Genomic DNA, 17,942 nt, shown 5'->3' with positions numbered 1-17,942 from the left:
ATAAAGCTCAACTCGTTATTATTTTGCGCAGACCGCAGAAACACGGGAACGTTTTGATTATATTTAAAAGGCTTTACGTTAAACGAAACAAGTGGAATTTCGAAGCTGTAAGCAGAATACAAGTCATATGAATATAGTGTTCTTCCCCCTTTTTACTGTATAAGAAAGAATAGAAAACGCATTGCAATGACACCAGATAGTGGACAGACTATGTATATCATAGGTGTCAAACTCACGGCCCGCGGGCCAAATCCGGCCCGCCACGTCATTTGATGTGGCCCCCCAAGAGCTCAGGTAAAAAAAATTTTTTTTTTTACATTAATATTGGGTGTAAAATAGCAGTGTTAAAATAATTGTGGGTTAATGCGTTAATAAAGCTTTGACTTTGACAGCCTTAGTTATTACACATTCTTACACATACATGTATGTTGAACATCTGAGGTATTGATGAAGTAACAAAGGAAAAAAGCCAAAAGCACTTACTCCTCAGACATTCTTTGACAATTTTACAGCCCAAAATACAAAAAAGATCCAGGCGGAATAGGTAACAAAGGGTTGAAGAAATATTGTCTGAACTGTCAGATGCAAACTGGCTGTGTGACATAACCGAGCATCTCGCTCAATTGAATAAGAAGCTGTAGGGACGCAAACAAGTCCCACCCAAAACTTTACCAATATAGTTGTGAACTGAGACAACCCTTATTTTGTTATTTTTGAGTACAGTTACAGTTGTGTGTTCATGCAGACACATAATAGCAATTTCATTACGAATTGAAAATGGGGGACCCTGATGTAAACAAGTCGAAAGTCTTTCTCTGGTCTGCATCCCCTTAACAATTGTGTGTATTGAGCTGTACTGTACTGTACACATTCTGCAATCTGTTAATTAAAGTTAATAATTAATCTTCTATTAGTTGGATGTATGGCCTCTGCAAGGTTGTGTGCAGCCATTTGTTTTTGTAACATCTGCTACATCTGTCCCACGTGTTCTTTGCAGCTCACAGTTGTTAGTTCTGCCCCTCTTGACTGTGACAAAAAGGTTTTGAACAAACTTAATGTCATAGCTTGTATTTGATGATATTCTTCTTTGTTATTTACTTGAATGGTTTGATCATTGATTGATGGAGTAATATGGGGTTCTGATAAACTAAAATTATTTGTTAAAATAACATAAGCTAACATATATTTTTACATTTATGCAATGCATATGCAATATGTATAACTTGAATAAGTAATAAATACAGAAACAACATGTTTAACAATATGTAAATGAGTAGCTACATTTATTTTACATTACATTAACATTTATACGGTCTTTGGCCCTTTGAGGGCAACCATAATGCTGATGTGGCCCTCTGTGAAAATGAGTTTGACACCCCTGATGTATATGATGGGATTCAAGTTCGCGTTTTTGTTGATCATAGGCATGCTGTCAGAGTATGATATCAGAACATTTGTCGTCACAGATCATGTCCTAATAGAACATAGGCTATGGCATGGATCGTGATATTGTGTGGACTGTTATTATTACTGTCTGTACCGGTACCACCCATTGTGACAACAGCCTTGTGAGTCCCGCACACAAACATGATGGAATTCAAGTTCATGTATTGAAAGGCAGGCTACATCATACATGCAGTGAGATTCATTGCTACCCAATACTGACATCAAAATAGATTGTAGTATGCCTCTAGAAATCATATGCAGCAGGTAGAAAATTGACGGGAGATCCATCGCGATTTGGAATAAAATTGAGGAGAACTTTAATCCCTGGGTATTAATCAAACAACACGGGAAAAGGCAGTCATATTCCAGCGCGGTATTTATTAGTGTTTGCGCTGCCCAGGCAGCAATGGTTAATAGATATCATATCCGACATCACCGTAAGTGTACACGTCTGTCAGCCTGTCTCATGACACGCTTCCCTCGGCTTAGTCCATTTTTCCACATTTCATGGGTGTATTCCATTACCGTATATGGTTAATCGGGGCGTTTCTGGTATGCAAATACGTGAAAGCGTGCACGAGCCGCGGCGCAGAGCCAAGGTGGGATTCATCATGACAGGTGTGCGGAGAGCCTGCGTACGCACGTGTGATGAATCCCGACTTCCCTGTGCGTACACTAGTTCTACATTCCGTGCTTACGTGTGGAAATAGAACATGTTCTACGCACACATTGATGAATGAGGGCCCTGGGCGTAGAATATGTTCTATTTCCACACGTAAGCACAGAATGTAGAATCAGTGTACGCACAGGAAAATCGGGATTCATCACACGTGCGTACGCAGGTTCTACGCACACCTGTGATGATGAATATGACTTTGATCCTACGTTTGAGCTTGTGCACTGTTTTAAGTATTTGCATACCAGAAACGCCCCGATTAACCATATACGGTAATGGAATACACCCATGAAATGTGGAAAAATGGACTAAGCCGAGGGAAGCGTGTCATGAGACCGGCTGACAGACGTGTACACTTACGGTGATGTCGGATATGATATCTATTAACCATTGCTGCCTGGGCAGCGCAAACACTAATAAATACCGCGCTGGAATATGACTGCCTTTTCCCGTGTTGTTTGATTAATACCCAGGGATTAAAGTTCTCCTCAATTTTATTCCAAATCGCGATGGATCTCCCGTCAATTTTCTACCTGCTGCATATGATTTCTAGAGGCATACTACAATCTATTTTGATGTCAGTATTGGGTAGCCTATATAAACAATAATACGAGAGCATATACAAGAACAATGAATCTCACTGCATGTATGATGTAGCCTGCCTTTCAATACATGAACTTGAATTCCATCATGTTTGTGTGCGGGACTCACAAGGCTGTTGTCACAATGGGTGGTACCGGTACAGTAATAATAACAGTCCACACAATATCACAATCCATGCCATAGCCTATGTTCTATTAGGACATGATCTGTGACGACAAATGTTCTAGAATGTTTGATTAAGATATCATACTCTGACAGCATGCCTATGATCAAAAAAAACGCGAACTTGAATCCCATCATATACATAGTCTGTCCACTATCTGGTGTCATTGCAATGCGTTTTCTATTCTTTCTTATACAGTAAAAAGGGGGAAGAACACTATATTCATATGACCTGTATTCTGCTTACAGCTTCGAAATTCCACTTGTTTCGTTTAACGTAAAGCCTTTTAAATATAATCAAAACGTTCCCGTGTTTCTGCGGTCTGTGCGCAAAATAATAACGAGTTGAGCTTTATGATTTATGATGAATTGAAAATGGGGGACCCTGATGTAAACAAGACGAAAGTCTTTCTCTGGTCTGCATCCCCTTAACAATTGTATGTACTGAGCTGTACTGTACCCATTCTGCAATCTGTTAATAAACTTTTCAATCAATCAATCAATCAAGCTACGCGGAGCGCAGTCAGTCAGTAGCCTACACCCCGTATATTCCGATAACGCTATATAAACCATGCTGCATTCATTCTGAGAGAAAGATCTATTATTCCAAATGCTATTTATAGGGTTTTGACCATAATTACACTACTGTTGCTATTTTACAATGAACTATAATGAATTAGTGTTGTTCTACATATGTTCTGCTAAGGAAGGTTCTGCATTCTGGGAAAGTATATATGGGGCAATACAGCTAAACAGGGGGGATGTAGTAATATGCAGTAGGGACTATAATGTATATATGGGTGAACCAGTATGCATGTAAATGTCAAACTGAGTCAACTTGAGTCCAGTCTACAACTAAGTGTCTTCATTGTCTCGATAACACTTCAGACTGTGTCGATGCTCATTGATTTAACTACTGTAGCTAGCAAGCCAAGTTACTTACCGTTCTTTGTACAGCTTCAAATGTCGAACGAAGTTGGAAGTTGTCTGTGATGTTTCAGTCTGTGATTTTCATCCTGCACGTTTTGCATACTGCAATTCGTTTTATGTTGACCACCACCTCGTTTTTATAAGCAAACAAAGCAATCTTTGGTATAATTTTCCACTGGATCCGTCGTTCGGAATTGTAACGTTACTTCTTCTTCGTGTCATTCTCTCGCGCAACGTGATCGGATGCTGTCGGATTGTTTCAAAACAAAGTGGATCTGGGAAATTAAGTGTCTATTCGACTGGAAATTAATTAATACACTGCACATTTAATAACATAATTTTGTATCGTATGGCATGGGGGAAGGTATCAAGTATTCTCAAGTCAAAAGGCTCAAGTCCAAGTGAAGTCACGAGTCATTGGTGTTAAAGTCGGAGAAAGAGAGGATTAAAAAAAATTATTATAATATCAGTCATAATATCAAAGATATCAATCATAATATCAAAGTCATAATCTCACAGTCATCATTTTCTGTCATAATCATGGTCATGAAACCAGTTGTAGGGTTGAAACACCTCGTAGGATGTTTTTTAATCGTTTAGGTTTTCTGTCAAATTGGAAATAAGCAATTTGATCCATAAACCTACTGTATTTATTTAATGTATCCTTCATTTGATCAGGATAATCATATTGAGACGTCCCATCTCTTTTTCAAGTGGGCCCTGGCCAGGAAGGCAGCACACAGATAGTTTCGCATATAGAACATTAGAATGAATGGTCGTTTAACTACATTATGTTTGGGTAGTTCATTACAAACTACATATTTCCCAGGAAATGGTGCATTTTCCTGATTCCACCTCAACAATCCTCAGGAGAGCTAGAAAACACATTTCAGTCACTACCTGACGAGCCTCCATCACCAGGAGGACGGGGCTCAGATGTCAGTCCCACTAGAGGACATGAGCAGGACAGAGGACTGCAGCAGCAGCAGCCAAGACTCACTGGAGGAACCGGCAGAGACTGATGTGACGTTCAGGAACCATCCGGTTCTTTTGAGCGGCTCTTTGGTACGGACAAAGGGAACAGAGTTGGTGGGAGCCAACAGAGGCCTGTCTCCACCAATCACAAGTTAGAGATACCCTCCCCCCAGGAATGCATGTAATCCAGGGGTTCTCAAATTTTTATACCACGATCCCAATTTATTTAGGATTCTTTTTGGCGATAATAATTAAGATGTATTGCGTAATTTCAACGTGGAATATCAAAATAAAAGCACACGTTGTTGAACTTGATCATGCATATTTATTAGAAAATGAAATTACAGCACTATGTTATCAATGCAATGAATGAATATCAACAAAAGCAACAGAATTGTTTCTGTATACACATTTATAAAACGAGGCCTATTTAGCCAAAATATGGTGCCAGAACATAAAAAAAATTAAGAAAATGCATTCACATGTGAGTTTCAAAAATAAAAGAAAAAAAGACATAATGGGAAGGGTGTGCTTGTACAGTTAAACAGTTCCAAGATACGCTGCAACAGATTTTCAAAAAATTATCATTGTTGCACTTAGATGAAGCCCTTCATACAAAGTAGGTTAAAAGGTAATATTTAATTTTCATACTTCCGAGTTACAGTTACTTCTAAGAGATCAATTCACACCATCCCACTTATCTTGACGCTTACAATTCATCTATATTATTAAATGGTCAATGGTTGCATTTATATAGAGCTTTTTATCCAAATCGCTTTACAATTTGTTCCTCACATTTTTACCCATTCACTCACATTCACACACCGACGGCGGAGGCAACCATGCAAGGTGCCAACCTGCTCATCGGGAGCAATTAGGGGTTAAGTGTCTTGATCAAGGACATTTCGACACGCTGCCCGGGAGGAGAGGGAATCGAACCTGGAACCTCCGGATTACCAGACGACTGCTCTACCTCCCGAGCCAATATTATTAGCATATCATCTATTGAATCTATTGAGAATGTTTCAGTTTGGATCAATTCACTTTTTAATTCAAGATGTAGATTTTATTTCAAATATTGTACAAGTTCCACCATGAAAATGTTTTGCTATCCAACCTAATGACAAGTAAATGTGAATGGATGTTCTATCATCATAAAGTAAACAACTTGTTTTGATTTTTAATTGATTGAATTTAAAGTGAATTGATTCCAACCGTTTTGAAAACCACTAAAGATGATAAATTCATATAAAGGAACATCCATTCCTTTAAAAGAATACCAATGAAGACAATACATGGAACATTACTCTAAAATAAACACTTCTTCTTGTGTAGTACTAGGAATATTGACAATATGTGTGACATTAGATAAAAAGAAAATCACTAGTATCCACATTAAAATATAAAAATCCATACGAGAAGCAGTTTCCCCCTCCAGTGTGTACAAAGTGTTTGTTAACCATCTTGGCTTTTGGCTGGTCACCCCATACTGAGGTCAGAAAGTTCCTATGATCCCAGTATTTAAAACACCAGAACAATGTGGTGTTATATTTTATATTTTTTAACTTGACCTTCTCTCCCCAGCAACCTCCTGCAAAGCCTCACCGTCCCTCCTCTTTCTACCCTGCCCTCCAATCTCCCCCAATCCCATTCAATCTTGTTTTCTGTAGCTCAAATGTATCCCCTTGCCCCACTTTGCCTTTTATGTCTCTGTCGGTGTTTGTGTATTGTATGTTTGTTTTTGTTTTGCTGGCATTTTGGCCAGGTCTTGCTCGAAAAAGAGATCATTGATCTCAAGTGACTACCTGGTAAAATAAAGGTTAAATAAATGTGTGTTCACTCTTTAAAAAAAAAAAAAAAAATGTATCCCATCTTTCTCAGATTTTTCTCTGTTTTTCTCCCCGTCCCAATTCAGTCGTTGTGCCAAGTCGAGACCGCAGCCTCTTGCATTGGTGACGAGCGCAATCTCCGCTACGCCACCTGACCGCCTTGTGTGTTCACTCTTATACCATGACATATTGTCCCAGGAACATCCACACCGTCTGTCTCACTCAGAGCGACAGAAACACAACTGTTGTCGTCAATGAAAACCGTGTCTATGCTAGTACTGCTTCTCTCTCAGAGGCTTCTGTGCAGGTCAAAAGCTCTTGGTAGTAGTTTTACATTTCAAAAGAACGGCCAAATATTACTACCACTATTATTTTTATGATTGTTGATGGACTGATAGCTGTAATGGCGTACTGAAGCGTTTTCCAGTGGTCACAATAGTTCAAGTTTCTTTATTAGTTGACATGCAAAAATACAGAATACCTTCGCATGGAATGCTTTTTTCTGTTATGCTCCTATGAGGATCATTGGACGCTTGGATCATACACATACAGCTCATTACACAATTATTACACAATTATTACATTTTAGATATTAGTAATAATTGCCTTGAGACAAACATATGCGTATTCACCACCGCAAACAAGACTGGCAGACGTCCTAGGCAGTGCCATGCACGGGAGTGGGAGTGATCCCTCACACGAGGCAGCCGACAGTGCAGCGCCAATGCAGAGGAAGGGGGGGGGGGGGGGGGGGGGGGGGTGGGGTGGGAAGGTGGGGGGGGGGGAGTGCATGAGCCAAGTCCTGGGTGAGGGAGGTAGTGGTGCTGGGGAAAGGAACGCCATGTACCGTCCTTATCTCCTATCTCCAAGAGGGCCTTCGACTCCAGTAGCTCTCAGGTTCGACCTTGGAGTCGTCCAGAAATTTGTTTTGGCTGACTGACAAACATTTCCCCAGCCACGTCAATTTAGTTTAGTTAGTCAATAGTAGACCTTCTTCCCTGTGTGTTGTGTATGATCAGTTTGGATGGTTTTAAATTCCTGTGAAGTTTTCCCCACAGTGGTATTGTTTCTCTCCTGTGTGAATGACGTTGATATCATTCAGGAGCATCATTATGAGTGTAACTCTTCTAATATTGGTCACAGCAGTAGGGTTTATCTCCTAGGAATGTGCAGGTGAATTGACAGGTTTGACATTTCCCTGAATCTTCTCTCCCAAGTGAATTTTCTCATGTTTACTCAAATATGCCAATGTTCTGAATCTCTTATCACACAAACCACAATGATGTGGCTTCTCTCCTGTGTGAATTATCTGGTGTCTTTTTAGATGAGCCAGTCGACTAAAGCTCTTCTCACACTGGTCACAGGAGTAGGGCTTCTCTCCTGTGTGAATTATCTGGTGTCTTTTCAGATCAGACAGTTGACTAAAGCTCTTCTCACACTGGTGACAGAAGTAGGGCTTTTGTCCTGTGTGAATCATCTGGTGTGATTTCAGATTATCCAGTCGACTAAAGCTAGTCTCACACTGGTCACAGAAGTAGGGCTTCTCTCCTGTGTGAATCATCTGGTGTGTTTTCAGATGATCCAGTCGACTAAAGCTCTTCTCACACTGGTGACAGAAGTAGGGCTTCTCTCCTGTGTGAATCATCTGGTGTGTTTTCAGATTATCCAGTCGACTAAAGCTAGTCTCACACTTGTGACAGAAGTAGGGCTTTTGTCCTGTGTGAATTATCTGGTGTGTTTTCAGACTATGCAGATGACTAAAGCTCTTCTCACACTGGTCACAGGAGTAGGGCTTCTCTCCTGTGTGAATTCTCTGGTGTGTTTTCAGATGAGGCAGATGACTAAAGCTCTTCTCACACTGGTCACAGGAGTAGGGCTTCTCTCCTGTGTGAATTCTCTGGTGTGTTTTCAGACTATCCAGTCGACTAAAGCTAGTCTCACACTGGTGACAGAAGTAGGGCTTTTGTCCCGTGTGAATTATCTGGTGTGTTTTCAGACTATGCAGATGACTAAAGCTCTTCCCACACTGGTCACAGAAGTAGGGCTTTTGTCCTGTGTGAATTATCTGGTGTGATTTCAGACGAGACAGTTGACTAAAGCTCTTTCCACACTGGTCACAGGAGTAAGGCTTCTCTCCTGTGTGAATTCTCTGGTGTATTTTCAGACAAGGCAGATGACTAAAGCTCTTCTCACACTGGTCACAGGAGTAGGGCTTCTCTCCTGTGTGAATTCTCTGGTGTGTTTTCAGATTACCCAATTGATGAAAGCTCTTCCCACACTGGTCACAGGAATAGAGTTTCTTTCCTGTGTGAATGCGCTGGTGTTTATTGAGATTCATCTTTGAACTGGTCATAGCAGAGACCTTTTCTTCCATCCAAGCCTCTTGGTTTCGTCCCAGGCTTGGCAGGACAGCTATCTGGATGGAGAAGAGTGTCAGAAGAAGGAGATTTGGTGATTTATTCAGCTTAATTTCCATGTAAGAGGTTTATAATGGTATGTAGCTGCACTGTAAACCCGCACGTTCAAAATAATCAATTAGTTTGAGTAGGGTATACTCAATATTCTATGAAAGTTCTACTAACTTGAATGACTTGAGTTCGTGTGACGTGTTCTTATGTTTTGAGTAAATAAAACTCATAGTTTTTGATCGACTTGGAATTATTCACTTATTAATGACTTGGAATTATTCACCTATTAAGTAAGTATAATGTAAAAGCATAACTTAAGTACAACTTTATTAACAGATTGCAGAATGGGTATAGAGGTGTGATAGGTGTGAGAGGTGTGATAGGTGTGATAGATGTGAGAGGTGTGAGAGGTGTGAGAGGTGTGATAGGTGTGAAAGGTGTGAGAGGTGTGATAGGTGTGAGAGGTGTGAGAGGTGTGAGAGGTGTGATAGGTGTGAGAGGTGTGATATGTGTGATAGGTGGGATCGGTGTGAGAGGTGAGAGGTGTGAGAGGTGTGAGAGGTGTGAGAGGTGTGATAGGTGTCATAGGTGTCATAGGTGTGATAGGTGTGAGAGGTGTGAGAGGTGTGATAGGTGTGATAGGTGTGAGAGGTGTGATAGGTGTGAGAGGTGTGAGAGATGTGATAGGTGTGAGAGGTGTGAGAGGTGTGAGAGGTAGCTGGTGCTAACTAGCTAGCCATCGCTCCCGGCAGCTAACGCCGGTCCCCGACTGGTGCTAACTAGCTAGCCATCGCTCCCGGCAGCTGACGCCGGTCCCCGACTGGTGCTAACTAGCTAGCCATCGCTCCCGGCAGCTGACGCCGGTCCCCGACTGGTGCTAACTAGCTAGCCATCGCTCCAGGTCCCCGGCTGGTGCTAACTAGCTAGCCATCGCTCCCGGCAGCTAACGCCGGTCCTCGGCTGGTGCTAACTAGCTAGCCATCGCTCCCGGGAGCTGCCGCCGGTCCCCGGCTGGTGCTAACTAGCTAGCCATCGCTCCCGGCAGCTAACGCCGGTCCCCGACTGGTGCTAACTAGCTAGCCATCGCTCCAGGTCCCCGGCTGGTGCTAACAAGCTAGCCATCGCTCCCGGCAGCTAACGCCGGTCCTCGGCTGGTGCTAACTAGCTAGCCATCGCTCCCGGGAGCCTGCGCCGGTCTGTCTGTCGAAGACCGAGGGAACCGCATCAGGCTTCAGCTGATTAGTGGTCTTCTGGACAAACCTTCCACCCCCAACAACATAATCCGAGGCAATGAAGTGTTCGCTGGAGATCTTCATTCCCTGTCCAACAGGCTGATCGCGCCGCCTGAGTGCAGCCAGCCTGAGTGCAGCTAACAGTAGCTACTGTCTGTAACTGTGATGCATTTTCTGTTTGCAGTCCAATGTTCACCAAAACACACACCCACACACTTATAATTTGTTCCTCAACGTTATATAGACAGGTCATGTTTTGTAAACTAACGTTATGTTTAGAATGGAATGAATACATGGGTCGGGAAAGATAGTTAGCTCAAAACCCTGCTGATTGATTGATTGAATTGATTGAAAACTTTATTAACAGATTGCAGAATGGGTACAATACAGTGCAGCTCAATACACACAATTGTTAAGGGGATGCAGACCAGAGAAAGACTTTAGTCTTGTTTACATCAGGGTCCCCCATTTTCAATTCATCAGGACATATATGACATACAGATAGACAGTACTGCTACATCTATGACATACCAGATTTGCAAATACAGTACCGTTTGTGATACAAAAAGAGTCCAGAAAAGGGAGTATATACATTTGACGTAGAAACTGTACATTGGAGGAGGTTGGGTGGGGTTGTGTGGGGGGAGGGGGGGGGGGCTGGGGGGTTGGGTAGGGCCGGGAACACTGTACAACTGTACAAGCAAAACTGTACATTGGAATATTGACAAAACCATACTAGGTAAATTACTGTACATTGGAGGGGGTTGGGTTAGGACATTTACAGGGGCCAGTTTCAAATTGCAGTCTCCTGTAGGTGTTCCTTGAGTGGTTTTGACAAACGTTTGCTTATTAAATACATTCTATACTATAATAATACAAACGTTTCATTGCCTCTCTGTGACGACAAAGTTGTTTAAATAAGGGGAGAAAAGTAGCTAAAACCAATGTATTTGGATGGGACAGGAAGTGCCATTGGCAACCGGAAGTCAGCCGGAAGTGGCTACTATCAGATTGTGCAAGTGGAGAATAGATTCCCCCTCCCCCCTCCCCTCCTCCCCCTCCCCTCCCCTTCGAGAGGGTAGTCCTAAGCAACTCGCGAGACCTAGAAGATCTCACGGGACTTGAGGTATTCAAACGTAACTTGTTGGCGCGATTATGTCTTCACTACTGGCTTGACAAATAGTCTGAGCCAAACTCCTTGGTAAGTCATTGACAATATAATGTATTATGCCATTCACATACCATAATCTTGCCGTCATCGTTTGACTACATGCTACTTTGTGAATTATTACCGTGGTGGCAAGCAACTAGTAGCCTACAGTGCAGAACGAAGCTTGTAGCATTGTTAGCATTATTAGCTAGCATGCTAGATAGTATACTAGTTAACTGGTAAGTGAGTTCTTATGGGAATAGTATGATCACGTTCAGATACCATCACCGGGCTGTTATCGTTTGACTAAATGTTATCTCTGTGCCGTGGCAAATAGTTTGGAGCTTGTTTTAGCAAATAGTATTGCATATTATTACAGTAGCTAGCATGCTACTAACGTTAGCTAGCTAGCATGCTACTAGCGTTAGCTAGCTAGCATGCTAGCTAACGTTAGTCTGCCATTTTGTTTCGTGATTAAAATGTACGTTTTTAATAGTTACATAAGCATTGTTGTAACTAGTGACCTGTTCCACCCCAGGTGAAAATCTGCATAAAATGTATACCTAGGTAAATGGAATATTGCTCCACTTCTACAAGGGCTATTTGCATATTCTTGGTATCTAGGAACATCTATGGACCTCAATGAATGTATTCTCAGTGTCAGAAATATTGTGTCTATTACTAGGCTTGCTTAAATTGTGATGAAACAAAGGAAAATATGAATTATGATTTTTCTTTTCATCTTTGACAGTGAATAAAACCATGATAATAATGACCAAACTTAAACATTCAGTACCCTCTTGAGATCATGTGTACAAAAGATCTAAGGAAATTGATAAAGGGAAGATGATCAAACTGAAGGTTCTGTATATACAGTACTGAATTCTCCCATCCGGACCAATGCAATTTGAAATATTATTATAGAATATAGAATATATGCTTATACATTACCTTATTATAGCCAATTAGCACATTTATATATATATACATATAGTATATTTCAAATGGCCGAGTTCAATTTGGATATAGTATCACCAGGCGTGCATAATAACAGATACTGATATTTACTGTAATCGACTGTACTATTTTATTTCCCCCACAGTGTAACCATTTTGAAACTAATTTCAGATCTATTTATTCCTACATGGTAACAATAGTGTGGAGAAACTGACTGCGTTTCAATATTTGTCAAAAATGTTACCTTTTGTAGCTTATTATCGCGAATCATAACAATTATTGATATGATTCATTCAGAACGCTGAACTTTGAACCACCATAGTATGTGACAGGAAGTGTAGATCGGAGAAATTTCAACGCAGGCCGATAGCTAGCGATCTCCTCTACAAAATGGCAAGTAAACTACAATTCCGATGGTTCAACATTTCCGGTTCCGGGTCAGAATAGACGATCGCAAATAGAAAACTTAAAATGATATAAGTACACTTTTAACCTATTGCTAAACTATTGCCAACCTAACGTTTTACATTCTACATGTATTTGTGACATAGAAAGCTGATGCAGACCACATTTGCCCTGCGCCGACAGACCATAGTGAAGTCCAGCCCACCAGTGAAAGAGCTCATGGACCTCTGGCCTGCTCTCAAAATGGAGTCTGAGGTAATATAGATCAGCTCTCTTTCCTGTGTTAACATTTGGCACATTCTGTGTGTTTTAAAGTGAAACTTGTGATTCTTAAGCCTGGTTTATATACTCTAGCGGCGCATCTGCGTGTGTGTTCTGTGCGCCCCGCGAGCTAGTCATCAGCGACCGATTCCGCAAAGCATGTAATGACATGGTTGACCAGAAATCCCGCCGTCATGCTCTGAAGCCCAAACCAAACAAAGTAAGAGATCCACCAAGTTGAAGTGACTAATTGATGTTGATATACTATATTGTCCTGCTGTTTTTAAATATAGGTGTATGCAGAGTTCCAGCTGATTGCCAACCAGAACCTGCCCAACACATTCTACGCTGAGCTTGACCGCCATCTTCCTCGACTGATGACGTTATTCAGACAGAAGGCGTCCAAAACTGGGAACACGGCAGATGCTTTGGCTCACATTTTAAAAAATCCACGATGAACAGGTGAATAGATTATTATACATGACATGTCATAGGTCGAACCTCTGTAACATTGAACAGGTTCAATTATTCAAATGAGCTTTTGAATTTTACAATTAGTCCACCATTGTGTTTGCCATTTTTCTGATTGCATTAAAGATGTGAACATGTTATTTGTGGACATATCTGATTGGACTGTTTAAAATCCGCTTTGTTCAGTAAACATTTCCATATAATACAATTCTTTTTTTCTTCTTAATCTTACATCTTAATAGGAAATCCATGATGTTCACACCAGGCGTACCACTGTTCTCCATGCCCTGCCTGTGTATCTGCATGAGGAAGTCTCTGGATTTTTCAAAACCTGCACAGTGAGTCCGAGTGAAAATAATTTACAGTACAACTGTATATTAAGTGAACAGTTAATCAAAATGCCAGAAATCCCGCCGTCATGCTCTGAAGCCCAAACCAAACAAAGTAAGAGATCCACCAAGTTGAAGTGACTAATTGATGTTGATATACTATATTGTCCTGCTGTTATTAAATATAGGTGTATGCAGAGTTCCAGCTGATTGCCAACCAGAACCTGCCCAACACATTCTACGCTGAGCTTGACCGCCATCTTCCTCGACTGATGACTTTATTCAGACAGAAGGCGTCCAAAACTGGGAACACGGCAGATGCTTTGGCTCACATTTTAAAAAATCCACGATGAACAGGTGAATAGATTATTATACATGACATGTCATAGGTCGAACCTCTGTAACATTGAACAGGTTCAATGATTCAAATGAGCTTTTGAATTTTACAATTAGTCCACCATTGTGTTTGCCATTTTTCTGATTGCATTAAAGATGCGAACATGTTATTTGTGGACATATCTGGTTTAAAATCCGCTTTGTTCAGTAAATATTTCCATATAATACAATTCTTTTTTCTTCTTAATCTTACATCTTAATAGGAAATCCATGATGTTCACACCAGGCGTACCACTGTTCTCCATGCCCTGCCTGTGTATCTGCATGAGGAAGTCTCTGGATTTTTCAAAACCTGCACAGTGAGTCCGAGTGAAAATAATTTACAGTACAACTGTATATTAAGTGAACAGTTAATCAAAATGCCAGAAATCCCGCCGTCATGCTCTGAAGCCCAAACCAAACAAAGTAAGAGATCCACCAAGTTGAAGTGACTAATTGATGTTGATATACTATATTGTCCTGCTGTTTTTAAATATAGGTGTATGCCGAGTTCCAGCTGATTGCCAACCAGAACCTGCCCAACACATTCTACGCTGAGCTTGACCGCCATCTTCCTCGACTGATGACGTTATTCAGACAGAAGGCGTCCAAAACTGGGAACACGGCAGATGCTTTGGCTCACATTTTAAAAAATCCACGATGAACAGGTGAATAGATTATTATACATGACATGTCATAGGTCGAACCTCTGTAACATTGAACAGGTTCAATGATTCAAATGAGCTTTTGAATTTTACAATTAGTCCACCATTGTGTTTGCCATTTTTCTGATTGCATTAAAGATGTGAACATGTTATTTGTGGACATATCTGATTGGACTGTTTAAAATCCGCTTTGTTCAGTAAACATTTCCATATAATACAATTCTTTTTTTCTTCTTAATCTTACATCTTAATAGGAAATCCATGATGTTCACACCAGGCGTACCACTGTTCTCCATGCCCTGCCTGTGTATCTGCATGAGGAAGTCTCTGGATTTTTCAAAACCTGCACAGTGAGTCCGAGTGAAAATAATTTACAGTACAACTGTATATTAAGTGAACAGTTAATCAAAATGCTAAGTATCAGTCTTCCTTCCTTCCAGGTCTCCCTTGTGAAAGAGATATTTGATCTCGACAGGACTAACCTGGTTAAATAAAAATAACCTTCTCACCAAAAAAATAGTTCTAACTAAAATATAAACAACTTACAAACACAACTCCATATACTTAGCTTTGTGCTGCACTTTGTAGAAACCATGGATTTATTTGTGATTATTATGTCTCTTTCATTCCTTCAGGACACGCCTGATGAGCCAGAGCTTCAGGGTGTTGCAGTGGCCCTCCTTACTGTCATCAGTGACCATGACACAAGTCCAGTTCACTACCAGCCTGTGACAATCTCTGATTGGTGATTCCTTCCTGGTAATGTTTGGACTAATCTATGCACTACACCTCAGCTACCCCAAGGGACTTACCAACACTTTTGAATTCATTCAGAAGATTTTACTAGGTCTAGAAGCTGGTAAACTGTTGCCCAGGTTGCAGACTCAAGAATGACTTGATGATGCAATCATTTTTTTTTCTGATTTTTCAATGGATTTTCTCCCCGTCCCAATTAGACGTTGTGCCAATTCCCCCCCCCCCCCCCCTACCTGGTGCTGTATGCATGTTCTCCTACGAGTCGGTATAAGGGCGTCCCGAGTCGATCGCACGCTTCCCCCGAGACGTGCGCCGACAGCCAGTGACGTCTTTTCACTTGGCAGCGAGGGCTCTCATTGGTGAAGTGTAACGCGTGGGAGGGCACGCTATCTCCACCAAGTCCTGCCCCGCTTAGCAAGCGCCGAGACCTGACCTGTAGGCGTCGCTGTCCACAATGCCAGATTCCCACCCGCCAGCTTCCCCACCCCCTAATACTGCCGAATTGTATTAGTGTGAACGGCCAGCCCAGCTGGTGACAACGCAGGGAGTTGGATTCGAACACGCGAATCCAGTGTCTCCAGCGTTGGTGACGAACGCAATCTCCGCTACGTCACCTGACCGCTCTTGCATTAAACTTTTGAAGGTATTATTTTGACATGACAAGGAAATTAATACCTCACCCCACATCCTTCTTTCAGATGAGTTTCTATTCCTTACTGTAATCAGTGATCATGACACAAGTCCAGTTCACTACCAGCCTGTGACAATCTCTATTGTCATTGAAAGTCATATCATGATCAGCTTCCCCAGATTTGGTGATTCCTTCCTGTAATGTTTGGACTAATCTATGCACTACCCCAAAGCACTTACCAACACCTCAAAAGTGTGTCTATAGAAACTCATCTGAAATGTCTTGTCATGTCAAAATAATACCTTCAAAAGTTGCTGTACTACTTTGCAGATGTTCAGCCAATAGGTCCAAACTACTCAATGTACCTTGTTCTTTATTTTTTATGTAATATGTTTACATTTGAGAGTTTTACAGTTCGAATTTTCTTAACCGTCTATAGCTGGCATTATTGTAATTTCATCCAAGTAAGTTTTAGAGTTGAAAGAGTTTATCAGAATCTCAAAGGCAACATCCAAGTCCCAAACGTTTGTTTCTCGAGGAACAATAGGAGGCAATGGGCATAAATGCCACTCTGCTCTGACTGCTTCCATTGCTTGTAGGCAGTGGTAGAGTTAGTGTTCTCAGTACAGAGTACAAGGCGATATACCAGGAGCCATAAACGCAACACAGAAGCGTTATTATTAACATATACAGAATATGAACTTATACAGAATATGAACTGGTCAATTACACAACTAGAGTGAATAAAGACACAATAATTGATTAATAAAATAACTATTCACCATTAGCTGGACTCAGTTCCGTTTCACTTGAATGAATCGCTTGGGAGTCAGCAGCAGCAGACCATCGATCTTGTATGCTGAGAGTGGGACTGTATCCTTGAGACCTTGTAGGCAGTAGTATACTGCCCTGTCAAGGGCTAACCGCAGTAACTTGAAAAAAGTTAAAATTTAGTTATGAGTGAAATTGACCTTGTCAATAAATGTTTTATCTTGTGACCAAGTTTCAGATGTTAATGTCGCTCAGTTTTGGAGATATGGGGTTTTAAAAACTGCAGTAACTACAAAATCACACTCAAAACCCAGGCAGACCGCAGTAACTTCCAAACAGTGAAAAATGGCTTTAAAGTGTTTTGACTTGCCATCCAAAATGTGTTATAGGTAAATAGATGATAGTACCCAGATTTAACATGTATTAATGAAGTAATCTTTAGGCATACAAAAATATGACACAATTATTTTAATTAACCCCAAAAAAGCAGATATTGCACTCTGCTGCACGATTTCCTTAAATAATTATACAGGTAATGTACAGGCAAAGTGCAGTAACTTCAAATACAATGTTGTTTTCCCTCCAGCTTTCATAACTTAACCTAGCCATTTTGAAAATGAAATTTAATACCTGAATATATTGGAATGATGATGATCCAAATAAAATGGCTAGGTGAAGTTATGAAAGCTGGAGGGAAAACAACATTGCATTTGAAGTTACTGCACTTTGCCTGTACATTACCTGTATAATTATTTAAGGAAATCGTGCAGCAGAGTGCAGTATCTGCTTTTTTGGGGTTAATTAAAATAACTACGTCATATTTTTGTATGCCTAAAGATTACTTCATTAATACATGTTAAATCTGGGTACTATCATCTATCTACCTATAACACATTTTGGATGGCAAGTC

General features: G+C 40.9%; 1 protein-coding gene across 1 annotated transcript in view; it reads right to left on the bottom strand.

The window, feature by feature from the left end:
• Positions 1-7,363: 7,363 nt before the first annotated feature.
• LOC311234040 (uncharacterized protein) overlaps positions 7,364-17,942 on the bottom strand; it is a 47,693-nt gene continuing 37,114 nt past the window's right edge. Inside the window, exon 3 of the mRNA XM_084321128.1 lies at positions 7,364-9,037. Within this exon, the coding sequence (XP_084177254.1) occupies positions 7,781-8,995 (1,215 nt within the window). The 5' untranslated portion in view covers positions 8,996-9,037 and the 3' untranslated portion in view covers positions 7,364-7,780. The remainder of the gene's footprint in view (positions 9,038-17,942) is intronic.

Source organism: Notolepis coatsorum (genome assembly GCF_963971535.1).
Source record: "Notolepis coatsorum genome assembly, chromosome: 1".
Taxonomy (NCBI): Eukaryota; Metazoa; Chordata; class Actinopteri; order Aulopiformes; family Paralepididae; genus Notolepis; species Notolepis coatsorum.
This window is presented reverse-complemented; position numbering and strand designations above follow the sequence as displayed.